Here is a 20,909-nt window from a genome sequence, read left to right as displayed (position 1 = left end):
GCCTCTGAGCTGTCTGAATCTATTTGGGATTTATCCTGCCTGAAAGCTAGGTAGAGCCCGTGGAGTTAGTGAGGGCAGGGTAAGTCCTATCCTAATGGATGTATATTAGAAGATTGAATTACAGGAGCATAAATTGGTCATGCAAATAGCCATGTCCCTTTAATACAGTAAAAACATTATAAACCCAAGGTTACATGTTATCAAATTAAATAAGATAATAAGACATAGAAAACAGAATAAATGTTTAAACATTAGCAGCTATGCAAAAATATCAGCACTATATAGGAAAAATATAACTATTTCAGAGTGGTTAAAGTAACTAAACGTCAGGTTTCTACTACTTTTTCCATTCTAAAGAGCAAACATGAGGTTTCTACTGCTTTTCCCATATTAAAGAGCAGTACACAAACAGTGGACAAACAGAAAGACTATTACACATGGATACCCTACTTTTTAAATAGTGCAAATAGACGTTTGGGATGTCCCTTTCAGTCCTTAAAAGTGTACGAGTTCAAAACAAGCATAGCACATACTGTACAGGATATTTCTGAAGCACTTTTGCTTCTTCCTCTACTCCCTTTTTGTTTGTCATTGCGTTACTGGAAGAGGATATCTTTCCAGCACAGTCTGTCTGCATCTACAATCACGCTGTGCAAGTCAGCACAGCATGAGCATTATCAGCAGCTCTTTTTAAAAATAAATCCTTGGCTCCTTTGTATGAAGGGACTGTACAGTTGTCCCTGTTTGAAGGTTTCTCTGGTGCTGGGTGGAGGTGGAGAAGGTGGAGTACTGTCTTGGGAGCGCTGTTTTTCTCCAGCGTGCTACATCAAATATAGCAACACCTCAGTGGTTATTACCAGTCAGAACAAATTCGAGCAGCTCTGAGGATGAGAGAGGAGCCTTTTTACCCTTAGACTCTGGGCATGTAAATACATTTCAGTAAAGGAGAACTTCAAGCAGCTAGAGGAACTGAGACTGCACAGTGAGGTGAACCCCAATCGCAGAGCGCAGCAAAGTGGCTTGGATTTCCCATGGCCACGCTGCTTGGCTGTCATGCAACCATGTGGCTCTAGCAGCTTTATCTCCAAGCGTGTGCTCCACAAGACGCAGCATCCCAGAGGGGCTGTAAAGTGGCTCAGTCATCTCTGTGTGGCAGCACCACGGGGAACCCCTTAGAGCTGGGCACAGAGTCCAGAGAAAGGTGAATGGGGAGGGATGGGATGCTTCTTTCCTCTGTCATAATGTAAAAAAAAAAATAAAATAAAAAATGCTACCTTCAGGAAATCTACAAGGTCCTTATAAAAAAAATATAGGTCTTCTGATCACTGGCAGGATCCATGATGCTCCATCCGTCTTCCTAAGTCAGCTGTCGCATGAGAACATTGCCTGACCAAGTTCAAAGTATTCTTATGCAACCACGCCATTGGGAATAATGCTAGTAAACAAACATGGTCCACTCAGCCCTTATGTCCTGGAAAACACTTACATGCTGTGTTAATGCTTGCACAAGAGCTGCGGAGAAAGGCAGCATCATGCATTTTACATCCCCAGTTTGGTTTACAGGAAGAGATAAGGCTTTACATTTCATTGATTTTGTTTTGTTTTCTTAGCTAAACAGTGATAATACATGAAATACTGAAGATCTTTAATATATAGCACTAGCAGAAGTACCTGTGGATCCTAAAATGGACTCAAGGCAGATCTTTACCAACAGCAAAACGTGGCATGTAGGGTTTTGCTTTGCCTTAATATCTCTCCCCCTCAAAAAAAAAAAAAAATCAGTCTGAGAAAACATCTCCTTAAAGTGAGTCCATGTGTGCTTTTTCCTGGGTACTCAGCAAACTCTCTTTACGGTGGCCAAGCTCCTGAATCCCCAGGCAACTAATGCTTGATAGCAACCCACATTTGCTGGTGTTTTCCAAAATTGTGGACTTCCATTGACTGCAGAGGAGTTACAGAAAGAGACCTACCACCGTTTAAAAGAGGTTAGATTCTATTTAACTTGAATTTGTTGCTGTATTTGTTGCTTAGGCATTAATAAGCGCTTAGCTCTGCAACCAAGAGGTTAACAGAAGAGTTCATTAACTTTTACGAGACATACTGTGATCCTCAGCTAGGACTGCAGTGTCATTGCTCTGGATTAATCAGATCTGGAGCTTAAAGTCTGGTTGAATTAAATTTAATTTCTTCTGCAGTGGAGATTGCTACTGGCATTCCGAGAGCTGAGGTTAGGCAACTTACCACTAAAATGGGGGAGAACTCACTTCCTTGCAGGTGTACCATTGCACGGCGAGCAGTGTGCATCGTGGAGGTGGGAACTTACAGGATACAAGAAAACAAAACAGAAAGCTTCAGTGACCTGCTTGCTAGAGAAAAAATGGTACACTGTCATTCCTGTCAGGTTTACTGAATTTTGTGGAAGCTAGACATTGTGACATAGGCTTCTTCATTGTTTGGTGACCTCATTTCACTGGTAGGCAGCACCTGGGATACGGTGTCACCATTTAGAGGCTGTGGTCCAGGCTGGCCAGGGGGATCCAGGGGAGGAGAGGAAGAGAGGTTGAAACCATCGCACAGGGGCACCCCATTGCCATGGCACACCTCGTATGTGCTGGAGCCACAGTTTCCTTCGGTGACTCCAAACTGGCTGGTGCCCAGGAGTCTGTGCAGGGCTTCAGCTGGCCAGATTCCTCCGTAAGTTGCAGACAGGTTTAGGTTGCTTTTGTCTGTCATCGCAGGGATCATCTTCAGGTCTGATCCGCTCCTAAATTTTTCTGGAAGGTTTGCCTCTGGAGCAGTTAGCGGCTGCAGAAAATTTTCCAGTTCAGCTTTTGCTCGAATGCCATCCACTTTATGGATATGAACGTAACCAAAACTCTCTGCATTAAAGCTTATGTCAAAATTCTGTGCGGCAAAGAGAACAGCATAGTCAGTTAACGGTGGGTATTAGCTTAAGAGAAGAGGTACTCTTATAATTGATTTTAGAAGGGTGATTATTATTTCTTTAACTCTGAAAGTAACCCTGAGCTGAACAATAGGTTAGCTGAGAATAAACTATCACATGGCTTGAAATTCTTTTCCATATTAATCTGTATCTATCCAGTGGCCTCTTGCAGGCAGTGCCACTGGAGACCACTTTATGCTCTGTGCAACATGGTGGGAACTGGTGTTTCAGAGATTTTTGTGAGCCACACATCTATCGCGCATTTGCCATTGTGCAGGAATAAGTCTGCTGACCCAGGTGCTTCCTTTCAGTTTTACCTTCTTAATTTAGCCATGAGGGAAGTGAAAGTTTGCCATGACTTCCTGAAACACATTAGGAATCCCTGCACTGGGGAGCAAGGTGAGTGGGAAAGTCGCCTTAGACCTCTTATTAAATTAAGAACATGCTAATAACATTCCAACTGCAGAGAAAAGCACTGATGAATTTTTAGTGAAAAAAATGCACTAGACACATAGTTTTAAGGCAACGGGTTAATCCCACACCTTACAGTTTATAACATACAAGACGAAATGGTTTCAAGTTGGGCCAAGGGAAATTTAGATTGGATATTATGAAGAATTTCTTCTTTAGATTTGACATTTGTCCATCTGGCTTTTATCTGGCAGAGCAGTTCATGTACTGCACGGTGTTTGAGCAATGCTGCTGGCTGTGTAAGCGTACATGGGCATCACCAGAGATGTTTGCAAATGGTCCCCATCCAGCCCCACGATCACAGTTTCATAGAATCGCGAACGCATCTCAGTTGGAAAGGACCTCTGGAGACCAACTGGTCCAACCTTCTGCCAGGTTCTGCCAATTCCTTCAACCTTTCTTCACATACAGAGTTCTCTAGCCCTATGCAGTTACTTTGCACGAGCCAAAGCTCAGGCGCTAGTTGAACTATTATTTCCACACCCTTGCCTAGCATCTGCCTGTGCAAGTGTGGGCTCTCTTCAGTGAAATGTAGAAGTCATTTCTGAAATTTCTGCAGTCCATGCAGCAAATGCACATACTGTCTCTCATGAGTGTTAGTTTTGTTCCTAATAGTCTACACTCAGGTGAAAAAACAGTGGCAGTACATACATTTTTTGGCTTCTTGCATAGTTGCTCCAGTGTTTTTTTATGATCAGGAAGGTTTGGCCACACAGCAGGCTTGATCCTGAAACAGCAGCAATAGACAAAAAGGGGTTCAACAGCAGCAAAAGGGGGACACGTTGAGATATCAGAGGTTTACATTGCATCATTTGTGTTAATTCTCACAAAGCCTTAGGGCTTGCTTGCATTACCTAGAATAATGACAGAGAATTCTCAGCGTAAAACAAAGACAGAAGAAGAGGAATTATAAAGGTCACTGAATAGTCATTGTTCTTTTGAGCGCACAAATTGTCAGAGTTAAAGGAAGACACTTCACCAAGTACTGGAAAAGCAGCAAATTATGCTGGCAAAGAGTTCATTTGCATCTAGCTGTGTTAACAGGGTTTTGCATGGTGAAACCAATTTCTGCAAGTGAAAAGAGGTGCTGTGGTTAAAGCGCAAATTTGCTGATATTTGCCTCTGCATGTTTACCTAAGTCAAAGAACTGCATATTGTCCTACTCCATGGCCAGCTATCTGTGCTTCATATATCTGTCTTGTTGCCTTGTCCCACAGGTCTCATATTTGCTGCCTTGATTAGCAAAGTTCTCATGCTGCGCTGCTGGAAACCCTCAGCTATGATGCACAGAGAGAATATTACCCAACTGACATTCAATGTCGCAGTGACATAAATATAGCTGCAGATGTATATGAGTATATATATTCTTTATATATGTGTCTGCATATGTGGGTATATATACACACATGTATAAAATTCTCTAATCCTCTTCTTTTTAAAAGGGAAATCTCTGGGTTCAAAACTCTCACCATTTAAAAGCCTTTTTTTTTTTTTTTCCCAGCAATTCGGGGTCCATCTCCTATGGTTAAACTTGGGACATTTTCCCTTCAGATTCTGGTTTCACTGGATTATCTATATACCTGTTCATTTTCTTAAATTCTTAAACTACCTATTCTATATTCAAAAATGCATTTACAGCTATCTATCTACAGCTGTGTAGTCAGTATATGAAAAAAAAACAAAAGACAAAGGACTGCCTGTGTAATGAATGTATCTCCAGTCCCTCTTCTGCTGCGAGTGCTTTGGTGGTGGATGTAGAGCCTGGTTTCGCCACATGGCTGGCTGGAAGTGGACCCAGCTGGGCTGGTGGCAGATGCCATCAAGCTTTTGCTGCAGAGAGCTCTGCTCTGCTGCTTCTGAAAGTGCTGCAGAGCAAACACCCTGCTGACTCAGCCTATGAAAGGGAAAGAGGTAATCTCCCCAGTATGCTGTTTCCACACCTCTTGGGACTTTACTAAAACCCGCAGGTCGCTTTCTTTTCTGAATCTTGCTTGAAGCTTTTGAGTCAAATTTGCCTCCAGTGAGACATCAACTTTGTAAATGTTTCATGGTGACTTCAGCTCCCTAAAGGTCCCAGTGTTTCGAGCCCAAGACTGAAGTCTGCTCAAAGTGGCAGGTCATCTTCTGCTTGCCAACACTCTCTCTTGTATTGCCCACCTCTACTCTTTGTCTGCCCTTGGCTTGATAGAGAGGTCCAGACATGGAAAGAGAATAGTTCACAAGTATAATGGGGAAAGCAATGAGAGCGTCAGAACTAGATTGGCTCCCAACAATTTTTCTGATACAAAGAGACTAAGATTACCTGTTTTCCCAAAAAGTTATGATCAGGACAATCATGACAACGGACAGCATGAATCCCAGGACAGAGAGTATAACCACAACCACGCTGCTATCTAAAGAAAAACAAAGAACACCAGCCAATGCATGTAAATGTCTCACTGTTAAGCCACCATAACCGTAATATCTCTTCAGACAATAAGTTAGGTATTAATGCCAAGCATTGCACTTGCCTATCATTGGTCATGTGCAGTGGTGCACTTCTCCTGCCTCCCTGAAGGAGGAAAGAGGTAGGCTGACAGAGCATCAGCACTTGGCTGAGCTCCAAGATGGGTTCCCAGCTTGGATTAAAGCAGCTCGAAGCCTGCTATCACCTCCAGTGCGTCGAAGCCACCACTCACCACATCCTTACAGCAGCACTGAAGTGACATTGAACATATGTAAGTTATCCCTGGGGACAGATGGGACCCCAAGGGCCAGAAGAATTATTTATATTTAGAAGTGCAATGATGACATTTTATTCCGTATCGTATTTGCGATTTAAGTTGCATGTTTGCACACAAATCCAGGGCCCTGAAATGGGTCATGTTTCACTGCTCTTTATGCTTTACCTAAAACGTTCAGTGCAAGCTGGTCTTTCTCCTTGCACGCCAGCAGGCAGCAAGCAGGAGTGAGTCAGCCTTCACCTCCCTTTGCACCCCCCTCATGCCCTTACAGCAGCACTTCATCTGATCTTATCGCCCTTGAGTGAGGTTTAACTTCACATGGAGAGTCAGCCCCAGACCAGAGCGATCCAGCCGCTTTCTGGGTCATCTCCACTGGGGTGCCCAGTGCCTGTGAGGGCTGACCCTGCTGTGGCCGCAGGCTCTTCCCTCCCCATGCTCTTGTCACTGCTGCCACCAAGGCTGGCCGAGGAGCTGAAGACCCCATGATCTGCTTTCTTCCAGGTGGACAAAAGCAGTTTCTGCTCTTACAGCTCTCTGTGGAGTGCAGTTCCCTTGCAGTCCTGAAGCTTTTGGAAGTGCTCCATTCACTCCACGTGCCCTTAAAATAATCTCCGTTGGGCTGTGAACGTACTTTCACCTCATACGATGCATCATTTTCGAGGTTTTTCCCCAGTAATTTCACCTGAAGGTATGGCGACTTTATTGTCTAAAAACCAAAAAAAAAAAAATCAAATTATTTTTCTAGAAGACACAGGAGAAGAATCTTTGAGTTTCAGCAAAATGTGCAAGATCAGGTGCATCCCTGCAGTGCTGTGCTGTTTGCTCTGGGTCTTTGGTTATTATACAGTTGGTCATCACAGCGTCAGTTTAGTTTAACAGCAAGGTACTCCAGGCAGTATTGAGAAGGGATGCTAAAGCTGGGTAAAAGCTCTTTGGAAAACAGGTGGAAGTATTAACTGTGCTTTGCTACTGCCCACACTGCAGTATATGCTTCCCTGGGCAGGCTCAGAAGAAAGAGGGGAAAGAATACATTCATGTGACATAAAAAGACAACTCTGAAAGAGCAGCTGCAGAAACAAAGCTGAAACCCCACTGTGCAGCTCTGATGCTCTTCATTTCAATGTAATTGGTTTCCTGACTCCTTTTCTTTTTCTAGTTACAGTTCTCCTGTGTTGCCTATGTGAAAACCAGGTATAGTCCATGCTTTCAAACACCTCCCATTTCACAGAATCACAGAATTTTCAGAGCTGGAAGGGACCTCTAGAGATCATCTAGTCCAACTCCCCTGCTAAAGCAGGATTGCCCAGAGCACATTACTCAGGACTGCATCCAGGCGGGTCTTGAAAATCTCCAGAGAAGGGGACTCCACAGCCTCCCTGGGCAGCCTGTGCCAGTGCTCTGTCACCTGAACCGTAAAGAACTGTTTCCGTGTATTTGAATGGAACTTCCTGTGTTCTAACTTGTGCCCGTGAACCAGAATTTGAACCAGTGTTTGCATGACTGCTCTTGTGACAGGGGACACAGTGGTCCCAGCAGCTGGGCAGCCCAAACCCAGTCCAGATCACAGGCACTGACAGCCCAAAAGGTGGTCTGAGGGTGGGGGAGCTGCAGGACTGCACCCGAAGCCTGGAGAGGCTCAGTGAAAAAAGGGGCATGAAGAAATTGTTGCTAAGTAAGAAAAGGGGTCATACAATTTACTGACTAATAATCACAGAAAATGAGAGCAAAACCACCATAGCAAAGAGCCAGATGTCCAAAAATTTTAGAATGGTTCATTACATTGTGTCTTCTCTTCCCACTGCAAAGCCCAAATGAATGAAACTTCATTAGTCCAGAGAACTGTCTAATGGACATGGATACTGTTGGTTTGGAATTGTTTTGACTGATGAAATTTCCAGATGCCAAATATTGCATCTCTCGAAGTTTTCAGCCGGAGGACTGTAGAAATGCCGATTTGAGGGCTTTTACCTAATACTGGTATTTCTGATAACGTTTAATTTCAGAAATTAGTGTAAGCTCACCAATACATTATCACTTACCTTCCAAATACCTTCTTCCTGCCGATAAGCTATTTGGTGTATTAATTTGTCCTTTAAGTATTTCTTCCATGAGTGTGGTGTACTATAATGAATAAGATACTCATTTGCCTCCTTTTGGTATGTGATGTTTATATCGAGTGGTACTTCAGGCTTAACTGCAAATGGACAAACCAGGATGTAACAGGAGTAGAATAATGTTACTACAAAATAAACAGGTTTTGAAAAGCAAAAAAAAAGTCCACTTTGCCCTTTTGTTATGGCCCCTGCAAGGTGACCTTTCTTGAGCGAGAGCTGGCCTGAGCTGGGAGAGCCTCATGCTGAGCCTCAGCTCATCCTTACACCTTGTTCCTGAGAGGGGGCTTCATTTTGATCTGCTGGGGCAGCAGTGTGACCAGCAGGGACAGTGCTTCCTAGGGATGTGACATTTAGTCTTGGAAAGCAATTCCTCAGCATGCCCAGCCCCTGCAGTAGCGCTGCTTGAAGGCCTGAAATTCTCTCCCTCTAACCAGTGCTCTGAGACCAAGACCCCATGGCAAAACCCATGGCTGCTCTGGGGAGCAAACTGGGTAGGGGTACAACCACTGGTGGCCATCAGGACAGTGGGACAAAGGATGGGACAAAGTATGACAGTGTTAGATAGAGCGGAGGGGGCTGTGGCTCCTGGCCTTTAATACGAACACACACCTGACCTGGTCTGCAGGAGACTGTGTCAAATGACCATCCATCCAAGTACCTCAAGTCTAAAATGCAGCCCTCAGGACTCTTCCCAAGCTGTGCCTGAGCTGGATGTGCTTGAAGTCTGCAGGGACCTGTGTCTGTGCCACTGAGGCTTCCTAAATGCACCATGTAAAGTACATCAGCTCTCACAGGAACAGAGACCCTGCACCTCTCTCCTCTCAGGAAAATGGAAATGGCCAGAAACTATGCCCACTCCTTCTGCAACTCCCAAATACTTAATCCTTCCATGCAGAGTCTGCAGTTTCTAGGAGAGACCACATGAGATGGTCCAGGCTGGCCCGTAAGATGAGAAGTAATGTAAGATTATTACAAAACTGTTGGACAGGGGCAGAAATGTTTCATAAGAGAGGGATGTTGCAGTGCCTATTGCCAAAGGAAGGCAAAGCAATATGGCACCAGAGCAGAACAGAGCTACCCTACACAGGCTTCTCTGCAGCCCTCAGAGACCAGCTCCCAAGAGGGATGAGTCCTAAGAAGCTCCTCTTCCCCCGAGTTCCCCATTTCTTGGCTCAGGCAGGTCCCTAACGTGACTTTCATGAGCCTATTCATGTGCTCTTGGTGTCCCTTCTGCACTGCAGGATGCCTGAGCACCTCATTCAGACAACAGGCTCCACCAAGAAAAGTCAGATCTTGCAACCTTGCAGCCCCTGTGCTATTGAGCTCACACTAGACTCAGGGTGGTCAGTCCTGAGACTGCACAATCCCTAATAAGAGATGAACAAAATGTCCCTGCTTGGCAGTTCGCACATGCTCAGGAATAGCTGCTTTGCCCATGTGCGTGATTCGGTTGATGTCCAGGTCTGGGCAGATGGTTACAATAAGCCAGAACTCAGCTGCACATTTTGAATGGAGGTTAATCATGTTTGATTTTGAAGCAAGGGGAACACCACACTCTGTCAACACTCCAATTTGAGGCTACATGCCCTGTTAGGGCACTATTTTATACTGCCCCTGTGTCATCCAGATTAAGGCTTAGACTTCGCACTGGGGTATTTTTTTCCCCCGTGACATCTTTATCCTAAAAATATCCAAAATGTTAAGTGTCTTACCAATGTCAGTTACAACCAGACTCCTGCAGACCCTTCTCTTCGTCTCAGAGTACATGCAAATGTCTTTATTTGAGAGTATATCAGTGAATTGTAAGAAATATACATCTTCTTGTTTCTCCATATTGAAGCACACATAATTGCTGTCTTCTTTGGTGCTGTTGACCAAAGCAACACAACGTTAGTTTCTTCTCAGTCTACAACATAGTCAGGGACGAATCCTTGTTGCTCATTTCACGTTAACTGAAGTGAGACTCCACATGAAATAAGAAAAAATGCCATGCAAACAAGGAGTTTAAAAGATTGATAGTGTTTTTCCTCATGGTCTTTGAGCACAATAATCAAGTGACGTGAGTCACAGTGAGTGTCCTGGACCTCTCCAAGCAAAAAATGCAATTATTAAATTGGAGATGTATGTGTTAAAAACTTTTGTATCTTTAAAAATTATCTTACTGCTGCCATTTTTAAATATAGGGCAATAGGTTTGGATGCTCACTGAAGATAAAGAGAAATTTCTTATTGACTGAAGAATAGCAAACACAGGGTTAACAGTCACCCAGGCCATGAAGAAGTCATACGGAACAGTTCCAGAGTTGGAAACATATCTGTGTGTTCCTCCATCTGTGTGACTCCCACATTTGAGGACTGTCATAAAATTTCTGTCAAAATCCAGAGTAAAACCCATGGAAATTGAAAAATTCTAATAAATTAGGTGGAAAAAAAATTAAGTAGTGATTAGAATAGCAATATAAAGAAAATATCCACTTCTTTTACTGGCTGCCACGGAACTTTCAGTTTCAGGAAAAACAGGCAAAGGGAAAAGCAGAAGTATGCTAAAAAATATAATCTAAGCTTCTTCAACTAGCTGCATCAGTTAAAAAAAAGGTGGAAAAGAGTTTCAAGGCCTCGACAAGAAGTGGAGATGACTGATGTGTCTGGTAACTGTTGGGTTTTTGTTTACTCATTCTAGTGTGTTTTTGCATGTCTGCATGTGCAAAGACAATTGCTTAATTTTTGTCTTGACCTAGATAAAGGCATTTTCCCTGCAGTGGAAAATCAGCCATCTTGCCAAAGAATTTTCTGTGGAAAGGATCTACCTCTTCAAAAAAATTTTTACTTTTCACTTGGTAAAGGCTAGGTATGCCTTTTTTTAAACATTTAACTTAAAGAAAAAATGCTCTCAGTTCATGCTGGGCTACATCCATAATTCCAAGTGTTCCAGAGCAACAGGGGCAAGATCAGGCCCATTGGAGACATTACAAAGCCCTTTACAGACCCATCCATTTTCTTATGAAGGAGTTATGTTCAGTTTCAGTAAACTCTTCTTCTTTGCTGAATATAGGATCCGAACTTGGTAAAACACTCCGAAACAGAATTTTGCGTAGCTTTGCTGGTCCTGTTTCCCAGCATACAGCAACGTGACTCACCAGCGCTTAGCATTTCGCTTCCCAGAAGTTTACCAAAGGACAGAGTGACAGCACTTACCACAGGGCCAGGGTATAGTTAGTGTTGTGAGGAGGCAACTCAGTAAAATTGCAGGTCAGGCTGCTATAGGAATCCTTAAATTCCAGTTGGCTGAAGCAGTTGATGTCAAAATTGTCTGGTTCATCATCTCCAAAAGTCCCTAAGATGAGATTTACAAGATGTTACTGAAGCAAACCTGTGAGTGCATTCGATTTGCAGCTCCACTGTATAGGAGGTTGTTTCTTTACGTGGTTGCCTGAAAGGAAGAGGATCAACCCACCTGTTTTGTAAGAAGCAAAGAAAGCTTGTTCAAAATGAAATTAAAAGCCACTTGCACCTTTCAAGGTTGCTCTCCCGGCATGCCAGATAAGCCCACCCAATTACCACACATGGAGGTACAATCTGCATCATTGGTCTACACACTGTAAAAAGACATAGTGTTGCAGATGGTTTGGTCAGATGAGACAGCCTATGTCTGTTTTTTTCTATTAATCATGGGTAGAGAGCGGTGATGATGTCAACCTGGAAACCTCTGTGAAAAAGTCCCAGTGTCAAGTGTAAAACAGAGAAAATATATTTTCCACTCCGCAGTTTAATTCCTCCTAAATTTGAGCCAGGGACGGAGGAATTCTTATTCTAAAAGTTAAAGGTAAACTTTATACCAAGATAAAAGCAGGACCTACTCCATCTGAAAATTGTCTCAGAATCTTCTCAAACAGGTTTTCCTATTAGGAACCACAAAAGGCTGCTATCCTTGGGAGCAAGACGTGTTCTTGATGTCTGTTGAAAAGCAGAACATTCAAGTCAAGGACCAAAACACTCTTGAAAATAAATGGAACAGAAACATGCGCTGGGGGGATATACTCTGCACGGTTACTGCCAGAGGTGTCTGGGGCTGATGCTCGAGGCTAACGTCTGCTCAAGAGCAAGGGCTAGCTTCAATGGGCGTTATTTGTATGGGAATGTCAGTGCAGGACAGCCCGTAAGTACCTCAAACACCTTGTAGCTCCGAAGCGGCAGATCCACAGCCAAGGATGCACGCTCCGAAGTTGCCATTGCTGCACCTGCATAAGGACCAGCTGTGATGCAGACAGCCGAGAGCGGCCGGGCAGCATCCTCCTGCCCCTGCTCTGCATCTGCCCGCACTGTGAATGTCTGGCCTGTCACAAGGTTCCTGAGAAGACTGGAAAATTATATGGGTGGTTTTAGGAAAGCAAGAGTATTTTGGTGTCATGAGGCAATTAAGCCCTGTTTTGATTGTACTGCAAAGTTTTCTGAAATGTCACAAATTTGGGCTCAGGAGGGAAAGCTCAGACTTTCTGCCAGAATGCGTGGCTTCCTGCAAATTTGTTTCAATGAATAATAAAACAATCGCGATTTGACTAAAAGCGCATGTCTCAAGTCCTACACTTGGCAGGTATGAGGTCAGTGAAGCAAAAACTGATGCTTCTGAGAGGAGTCCTGTTCGACAGAAACTGCCAGTTCAGCCTCATTTCATGAATCTCACCCACCGTAGACGAGCGGACAGGGAAAGGGGGGTTATTGCCATGATCTGTTGAGCGTATCCTCAGGGAAGGAATGCCCCTGCCCCTGCGTGGTTAAGGGTAGCTGTGATGATACATAACCATCTTCCCTACATCCAGGGACTATTCTGGATCCCCTGCTTGGTCCTCTTTTACCCACTCCTCAGACGTGCCCTTGCCATGCGGGGCACCTGCTGCAGAGAGAACGAGACCTTGGTTACTCTGGGGATATGAGTGACTCACACTCACAAAGAGCGTGGGGAAATGCCCATGGAAACTTTTCCAATGGAAAATCCCTCCCAGACAAAATGATGGTCATATCTGCTGTCACCCAGGTGAATCAGATCATTGAGAGGCCACCAGCTACTCGGATACCGTGATGCATATCTCTGCTGGTGATGTCCCATTATCCCTGGTCAATCGTGCCAGTGTACAGGGAAACCCAGACCTTGTCTGGCATGGAAGCAGATCTGAAAATCCAAAATGGCCTTGGTTTGGTAGCAGGGAGAAAGAATGGGAGAGTTTTTTGATTGCTTTAAAATATAAGTACAGAGCATCACCCCATAGGGTCACTTATCAGCAGTGCTTCCTCCTGACCTCAGAGCTGAGGTGCATCTGGAGTCGCATTTTGAGTAAGAGAAGAAATTCAGAAGTCAGTCAGGAATGCAGAGAAAAACACAAAAGCAGTGCGGGCAGAAGTAGGAAGGGGGCTGCTGCCTCCAGCACCTGTGGTGGGCAGCAGGAGGGACAGGAGCATCCGATCCCGCACAAATCCAGAACCCAGAGGCAGATCTATCGCCCAAGCTAAGATACACTGGCCATTTGCCACCATGAGCAACCAGTGCTAAGAAGCAATTACTGGTCTTGCCTTCTCACCACAGCTCTGGTGGGGACAACAAAATGCAATGTCTTCCACCAGCACTGCTGCTTGGAGGAGATAACCTGTGCAGCACAGACACGGACAAAGCAGGTGCTGTACAAAGCTGCCCTATTTGACCACCACAGTCAAGACAGAGACACAGGGGCCAGCGCAGCTCTAGAACAAGCCCTGCAGCAGTTTCACACAGGTGAGAGTCTTGACCAATGTAGCTCTGAGTCACTGGGCATACATACGTACATGCACAAAATGTATATTACATAAAGTTACATACATGTGGTTAAAATGTGTGCATACAGATATACACATATTCAAAATTCAGGGGATAAAAAGTAAGCTGAAATGAATCTGCATAAAATGGAAAACCCCCATATTTTATATAGATCGATACACCCAAAGCTCACATGCACAGATATGTCACATTTTACTCCTCTCTAAGACTTTACTTGCAACTACCAGCAGACTGGCTTATTTACACTCATAGCTACCTCAATACAACATCAAAACTTATGAATTAGGATGACTGGTCTTCCTTTATATAAGAGAGAGTGAGCGCTTGGGGCAGTCTGTATATGTAAACTACATATACCAGATTTTGCATAAACACAAAAAAATGATAATCATCATATTAATAAATGGCATATCAGAAAAGAACAATCAGCTGTCCACTGCTGCTTTGCTGAAAAGTGACAGAAATTTTAATTCATTCTCTATCAGGCTGACTGCAAAACAAAAAGAAAGAAAAAAGTTTTGTCTTGAAGTTCAAACGGCCATTTAATATTTAACCAGCGTAATGCACTTTTGGTGTCGCACTGGAGGGAAAGCTGACTTTTGACACTGAACTTTCACATTGTGATTATGTGGTTCCCTATTCATGGAAATAACATCCTAACCATAGAATATATGACAATTAAACCCCATGAATGGTGTTAAGTAAGCAATTTGAAATGCTTTTTCTGGTATGGTTCCTCCGTGGGCTGACAGCAATTTTTGTCCGACATAAATATGTGTGTAGCCTCAGTTACACTCCTTCCCTAAACCTCATAACCACCACACACAAGTGTTCGCTACGTAAATGGTTTTGAAGACTTCAACATGACTCATACTGCTAATGACTCTTTACATAATTAAAAGTTTACAAGATTATATTTTTTTCCTTGAGAAGCCCAGACCCAGACCAGGCAGAGCCCTGAGTCTGGCCCTGCTGAAATCAAGGCAGGGCTTGAGATGTGGCGATTCTATTGGGAGAAAAACTGCTCTCGTAGCTACAGCCATCACAGGTCCTTCACAGAGATGGTTGTCTCTTGGGTTTGGACAACACCCAGAAGGATGGTTCAAATCACAGCAGGAATCTCAGGAGCCTTTACCAAGAGAAGAGTGTCAGCAGAGGCTATGGACATGCTTCAGCTTTAAGCTCTGAAGCCACCGGGATGAACACCGACACATGAAACCGAAGGCACTGCTAAGCACCTGTAGGATCAGTGACTGAATTTCCACAGTCAAAGAAGTGACTGTCTCCCTGGACAGAGCAACGTAAAATCTCTAACGATGATGTGATTCAGGCAGAACTCAGGCAGAACTTGTTTTAATCACAACAGTTTTGATGTGGATTGGACAAACCACACACGTCTGAGTAGGAGGACCACTGAAGCCAGCCCTCCTGCCCATGAGACCCTGCAGCCTGCTGCCTCCTGCTCCCCCTGCCCGTGCCCTCCTGTGCCCCTGTGGCTGCCCCTTCTTAGCTCTGCTTGTAGCCCTCTTAGGGCTTTTGAGGATCTTGGCCACCTCTGCCAGGCTGGAGGACAGTGCCTGGCAGGCCGTCTGTCACTTAGAAAAGAGGAGGAGGGGAAGGCAAGTGCTGCCATGATCTTTTCTCTCCTCTGCCCATAAGACGGGTGAGCTCACGCCTGTGTGGGCTGGCGGCACTTTGCCAGGAGGCAGGGCGAGTCGGAAAGGCGAAGTGAAAGGCAAACAGCCTTCACAGGTGATTTTACCCTGGATTGTTTAACTTGTTGGCCAAACCCACGAGGCTCATAAAGAAATCATAAAAGCTGCTGATTGCTCAGAGGGGATTTTCTGAATCTGTTTATCTTTAATTCTAAGCAAATTATGGTTTACTGGAAGTTAGTGACAAAACAAGGAAAGGCCCGGTCGTATCTACTTTTGGGAAGCCCTAACAATTTCAGTGACACCAGTGATAAATCACTAGCACTGACCATTCACCACATAGCTGCTTGCCCAAGCTGGCTCTAAACAGCTGCAGGTTGTGTAAATAAAAGGCAAATAGAAAAACCAAGATTGTTAGATGCAATTCTGAGCCACTCTGGGTTTTGTTCTAACTGAAAAACTTATCACGCATATCCTACCTATGTATATAGGTACATATGCATATATGTGTACATACGTACATGTTATAATACATGACACACAGGGGAAAAAGAGATTCGTTGTCTGTGATAGCATAGGAACACAGCCATTGTCTTCCTAAAAACCAAAACCTCTTTTGCTCTCCAACAACAGAGCTCTAAAACTACCGGTAACTGAGTGACTGCCCGTGTCCTTCAGCCACAGTGCAACAAGCTCTGTCACTGCTGTTTGTTTAGTGTTAAACAGGTAAGAGTTTAAAAGACCTGGGACTGAATCTGTAACCCCAATTTTTCAGCTCCCTTTTGAGAAAAGGGACAGCAGACTGAAACTCGTTTTATTGCTGCACTTTATGTTTTGATTTTTGATTTTGATGATGCCAAAGAATTTTCACTTCTCCAAATGAGATAATGAAATCTGCAATAGGCCTAAATTTAAACTGTTGAATTAATTTATAATTATTTGCTGAGCAAGGGATGAACGCTTTTGGTGACGGGCTGTGAGAACCCCCTGTTTGAGCTGCCTCTTCAGCCATACCACGAGGGATACTGGGACTATCACCCAGATATACCTGATGCAACTGCTTAAAGAAAAAGAGAAGAAGTTTGGCTTTTGAGGTGGAACAGTTTGGGCCAAGTTTGAGATACACTAAAACATTTTATTTGGAGAAAATGGCCAAGAGCAAGAGAAGCCAGAACCTCCCCCCTCTCTGACGGCAGCTCAGAGTGACCGTGGACTGCAGAAGCGTGAAGTGGTTCCCTGTTCCCAGGCGTAACTCCTCGCATGAACAATAGATACAATGAGAGGATTAACAGGTCTGATCTTGCATGCCCTCTGCATACAGCTATGGTCTACCTCATTTCATACAAATTTGGATGTTACAAGAACAGCAGACTTGGGCATTTAAACAGGTATCCTCCAGGTCTGCATCTGCCTCAAGTACTGGCGTTAAAAGAAAGAGACTGAAGGCTCAAACGCTAACACATTTAACCCAGCAGTTGCATTTTAGAGCTCTTAACTCAGGTTTTTCAAGATCATACATGAGTGCAAAGATGAAGATGAAATGACTCACCGTCACCATCTGCTGAGGTGCAACCACTTTCCCCAGAAGTGGTGTGAAGAAACAAGACGAAAATGCTCAATACTGTACTCGTCTGTGTCATCCTGAGCACGCTGCATGTGTGCAGTACATGTGTGTGCGAAACCCGCGCTCACTTGCTTTATACTAGACGCAGGACAAACCCATTGCCTGATAAAGAGACCGCAGGCAGGGGGAAATGTAAACATGCCGACAAGGATGACTAGTGGCAGAGAGCAGGAAGCCAGTGTGAAGATATTTGCAGAGCTTTTACTTTGAAACATGCTTCCCACTTCAAAACTAAGGACCTCCTGGATCAGGCCCATTGACTCATTGGGCCCAATCTGGTCAAGCCCAGTGAGTCGGGAGCACATTTCACAGACAGTGTCCCTGGCTTGGCCAGTGGGATTTTTGCTGCTGATTTCCCTGAGAGCACGGTTTAGTTGTCTCGTCCACTCTCCTCTCAGTGGAGATACATGGGTCCCAGGGAGAAAAATCTTCCAGCTACGAAACTCTAAGTGTGATTACTGTTATATATTCTTTAACTGTTGGCATCAAAAAAAAGTGTGGCCAGCACGTTGAGGGAGGCGATTCTGCCCCTCTACTCTGTTCTGGTGAGACCCCACCTGTAGTACTGTGTCCAGCTCTGGGGCCCTCAGCACAGGAAAGATATGGACCTGTTGGAGCAGGTCCAGAGGAGGGCCACAAAGATGGTCAGATGAATGGAACACCTCTGCTATGAGGACAGGCTGAGAGGGTTGGGGTTGTTCAGCCTGGAGAAGAGGAGGCTCTAGGGAGACCTTATTGTGGCCTTTCAATATATAAAGAGGGCTTATAAGAAAGATATAGATACACATTTTACCAGGTCCCATAGTGACAGGACAAGGGCCAACAGTTTCAAACTAAAAGAGAGTACATAGACATTGGACATAAGGAAGAAATTTTTTAGGATGAGGGTGGTGAGACGCTGCAACAGGCTGCCGAGAGAAATTGTGGATGCCCCATCGTGTTCAAGGACAGGCTGGATGGGGCTTTGAGCAACCTGACCTAGTGGAAGATGTCCCTGGCCACAGCAGCGGGGTTGGACTATACAACCATCAAAGGTCCCTTCCAACCCAAACCATTCTGTGATTCTATGAAGTCCCACATAAAGCAATGCTGACCCAAAAAAGCTGTGATTTAAAAGACTAATCCTGCCAAACCTATGATCAAGATCCTGAGAACAAAGAGGTACATCGCACATTTTTTCAGGCTTTGGACAAAGCAGAGGTAGAAAGCAGAAGATAAAGAGGTGTTAAATATTTCCTTCTCAGACTTTCTGTGGCTGTATACACCAACGCACCCTAGAGCATAATGCAGGGCCATGTACACGGCTGACTGATGTGGCTAACTACAAGTGAGCTGAAGACCTGAAAGAGAAGAGAAAGCTCTGGCACAGCCCTGGCTGCACCAAAAAAACTTTATGCTGGAGGCGTAAAGGAAGCTGAGGGCAAAGTTGGTAAAAATGCCCAAGCAAACAGAAAAATGATGACACCATAACAAGGGCACTCGATATGGAACCCACAGCAGCTTTTTCATTTGCAAGGAAATAATTTAAACCGCTTACCAAAATGATGAGAGCCCAGACTTCATGGCTAGAAGAGTATCCTTCTTGACAGGACATTAGGGACTGTCCTCCACTGTCACTTGCTGCCCAGAGCAAGGGGCAGTGGGTAGACAAGGGGGCTGTTCTGGGCTTCCCTGCCCTGTTCTAATGGGAAATGGCCCCCTTTCCACAAGAGCTCAGTGAGGGTGCCAGGAGGATGGACATCTCCCATACCTGTGTCAAGTCCCTCCTTGTGTTAGGACCCTGGGGATCCCCACCAAAGCGTTCCCTGAAGGTGCCCAAGGCCTAGGCAGATACAGAAAAACAGGTTTGGATTCATTGGTCAATATGTAGGTATTTACAGTGTATACTCCTACGTCAGAGCTTTTCATGCTCCTGTATACCCAGCAGAGAGCTTGATTCATCTCATCTTAACATAGACATTCAAAAGATGAAATCTAAACCCCATTTATTTCTGTCCCTTGAATTCAAAAAGAGCCCAAGGTGAGGCAGGGGGTAGATGTCTGGCACAGCTTTACAAAAACAGGAGTGGGACCTGACAGGCCACAGTGACCACCCATACAAAGCAGAGCAGGAGCTGGGCATGGCACCAGGGCCAAGGAGCCACTTGAAGACTGCAGTACCATGGCCTGACTGACCCTTGCTCAAAAGCTTGACTTCGCTTACAGAATTATTTGGGTCACTGCTCCATTCACTTGATATCTCTTCAAGAAATACCCTATTTCAGAGGTCGGAGTCGGCTGGTGGGACTTTAGTAGTAGTTAGTCCTTGTCTCTCCCTCCCAAGTTTCCTATGCTTGACCCAAACTCATTGAAGCCGAACTTGAATCAATGGGGCTGGGTCCTGTTGACTTCACATCCCTAAGGCTTACCCCTGGCTTGCTTTAGAAGAGTTTATTTCAGGATTTCAGCACCTGGCTTAATAATATTCAGTGTTATATTATTCTAGAAACCCTCAGGCTAATTTCTACCTCATTTTCAGCCAGAAGTATCAATAAAGGAGGGCTCTCCTGTGCAAACTGATTGCTATCTGGAAATGACACCTTCTCACTTTAAATTTGTCTTGTTTATAATTGAGTGGGCTATCACTTTGATCTTTTTTTTTTCTTTTTTCCTGTTTCAGCTGGAGCAAACTAAAAGAAAAAGACTTTTCAGACATAATATTTTGGTTGAACCTGAACAATCTTATTATCAGAGCTCTGCCACTCAGGGGATTTCCATGTTGTCATAGCTGCATTTTGTCTGGGTGGGGAAACGAGGGACCACAATGAAAAGAAAAAAATGTAGTATAGAGAAAAACCCTGAACCAAAAGTACATTTTGTTTTACTTCTGGGTGTCTGCTTCAAAAGTTGTTTGATTTCTAAGAGATATTCGAGTTCATCAGTCTCACCTTGTTGCCTTCCTCTAATGCCCTGGAGATAGGAAATCAATTTGTAAGAGGCTATATCTTAGGGCAGCTGAAGTGTTAGTAACCAGGAGAGACTGAAAGAAGGCTGGATTACTTTCCATTTGCGATAAATTTACACTGCTTCTGCCTCCTAATTCAGGGTTCCACAAGTACAAAAAAAAAGAAAAAACCCCAACAGTTTAAACAGGAGTTTTGATAGTCCAGCAAAAACGTACTTGTGCTTCATAGGTCTGCTCGCCTTCTTTGGGTCGCAACACTCTCCTTTGGATCTTCTGAGTCACACTACACCTTCTTACTTTTTTGGCTGTTGAGAAAGTCCAGGTTACAACCACTATGAAAGGGGAAAGCAGTATTTTCAGTGCCCTGTGTGTCACAAATGTGTGCCATCCATGCAGTGTATCACCTCCTCAGCACTTCCTGCTGACCACTCCACACGATCCAGTGGCTTCTTGGATTATCACTGGTGTTGCAGCTATTCAAAATGACTGACCAAGCAAGTCATCTACAAGTTAACATTTCTGTTTGCTTCTTATACTGTTTGTTCACCTGTTTTTTATGCTCCTGAGGACACAAAAGTCTGGTTTGATTCTCTTTTGGCTCCAAAAAATGCAAAAGGCTTCTGCACATA

General features: G+C 44.3%; 1 protein-coding gene across 1 annotated transcript; it reads right to left on the bottom strand.

Moving 5' to 3' along the window:
- Positions 1-2,403: 2,403 nt before the first annotated feature.
- Positions 2,404-17,352, bottom strand: IL7R (interleukin 7 receptor; the record flags this gene model as incomplete). The annotated part of the gene is made up of 8 exons (XM_082497185.1): positions 2,404-2,904; positions 4,067-4,142; positions 5,718-5,808; positions 6,667-6,844; positions 8,178-8,332; positions 9,965-10,119; positions 11,447-11,585; positions 17,262-17,352. 8 exons carry the CDS (start codon positions 17,350-17,352, stop codon positions 2,404-2,406), a joined length of 1,386 nt encoding a protein of 461 aa, XP_082353311.1.
- Between the last annotated feature and the right edge of the window lie 3,557 nt (positions 17,353-20,909).

This window comes from Vanellus vanellus (genome assembly GCF_965231255.1).
Source record: "Vanellus vanellus genome assembly, chromosome: Z".
Lineage (NCBI taxonomy): Eukaryota > Metazoa > Chordata > Aves > Charadriiformes > Charadriidae > Vanellus > Vanellus vanellus.
The sequence above is the reverse complement of the archived record's forward strand: the minus strand, read 5'-3'. Positions and strand labels throughout refer to the sequence as shown.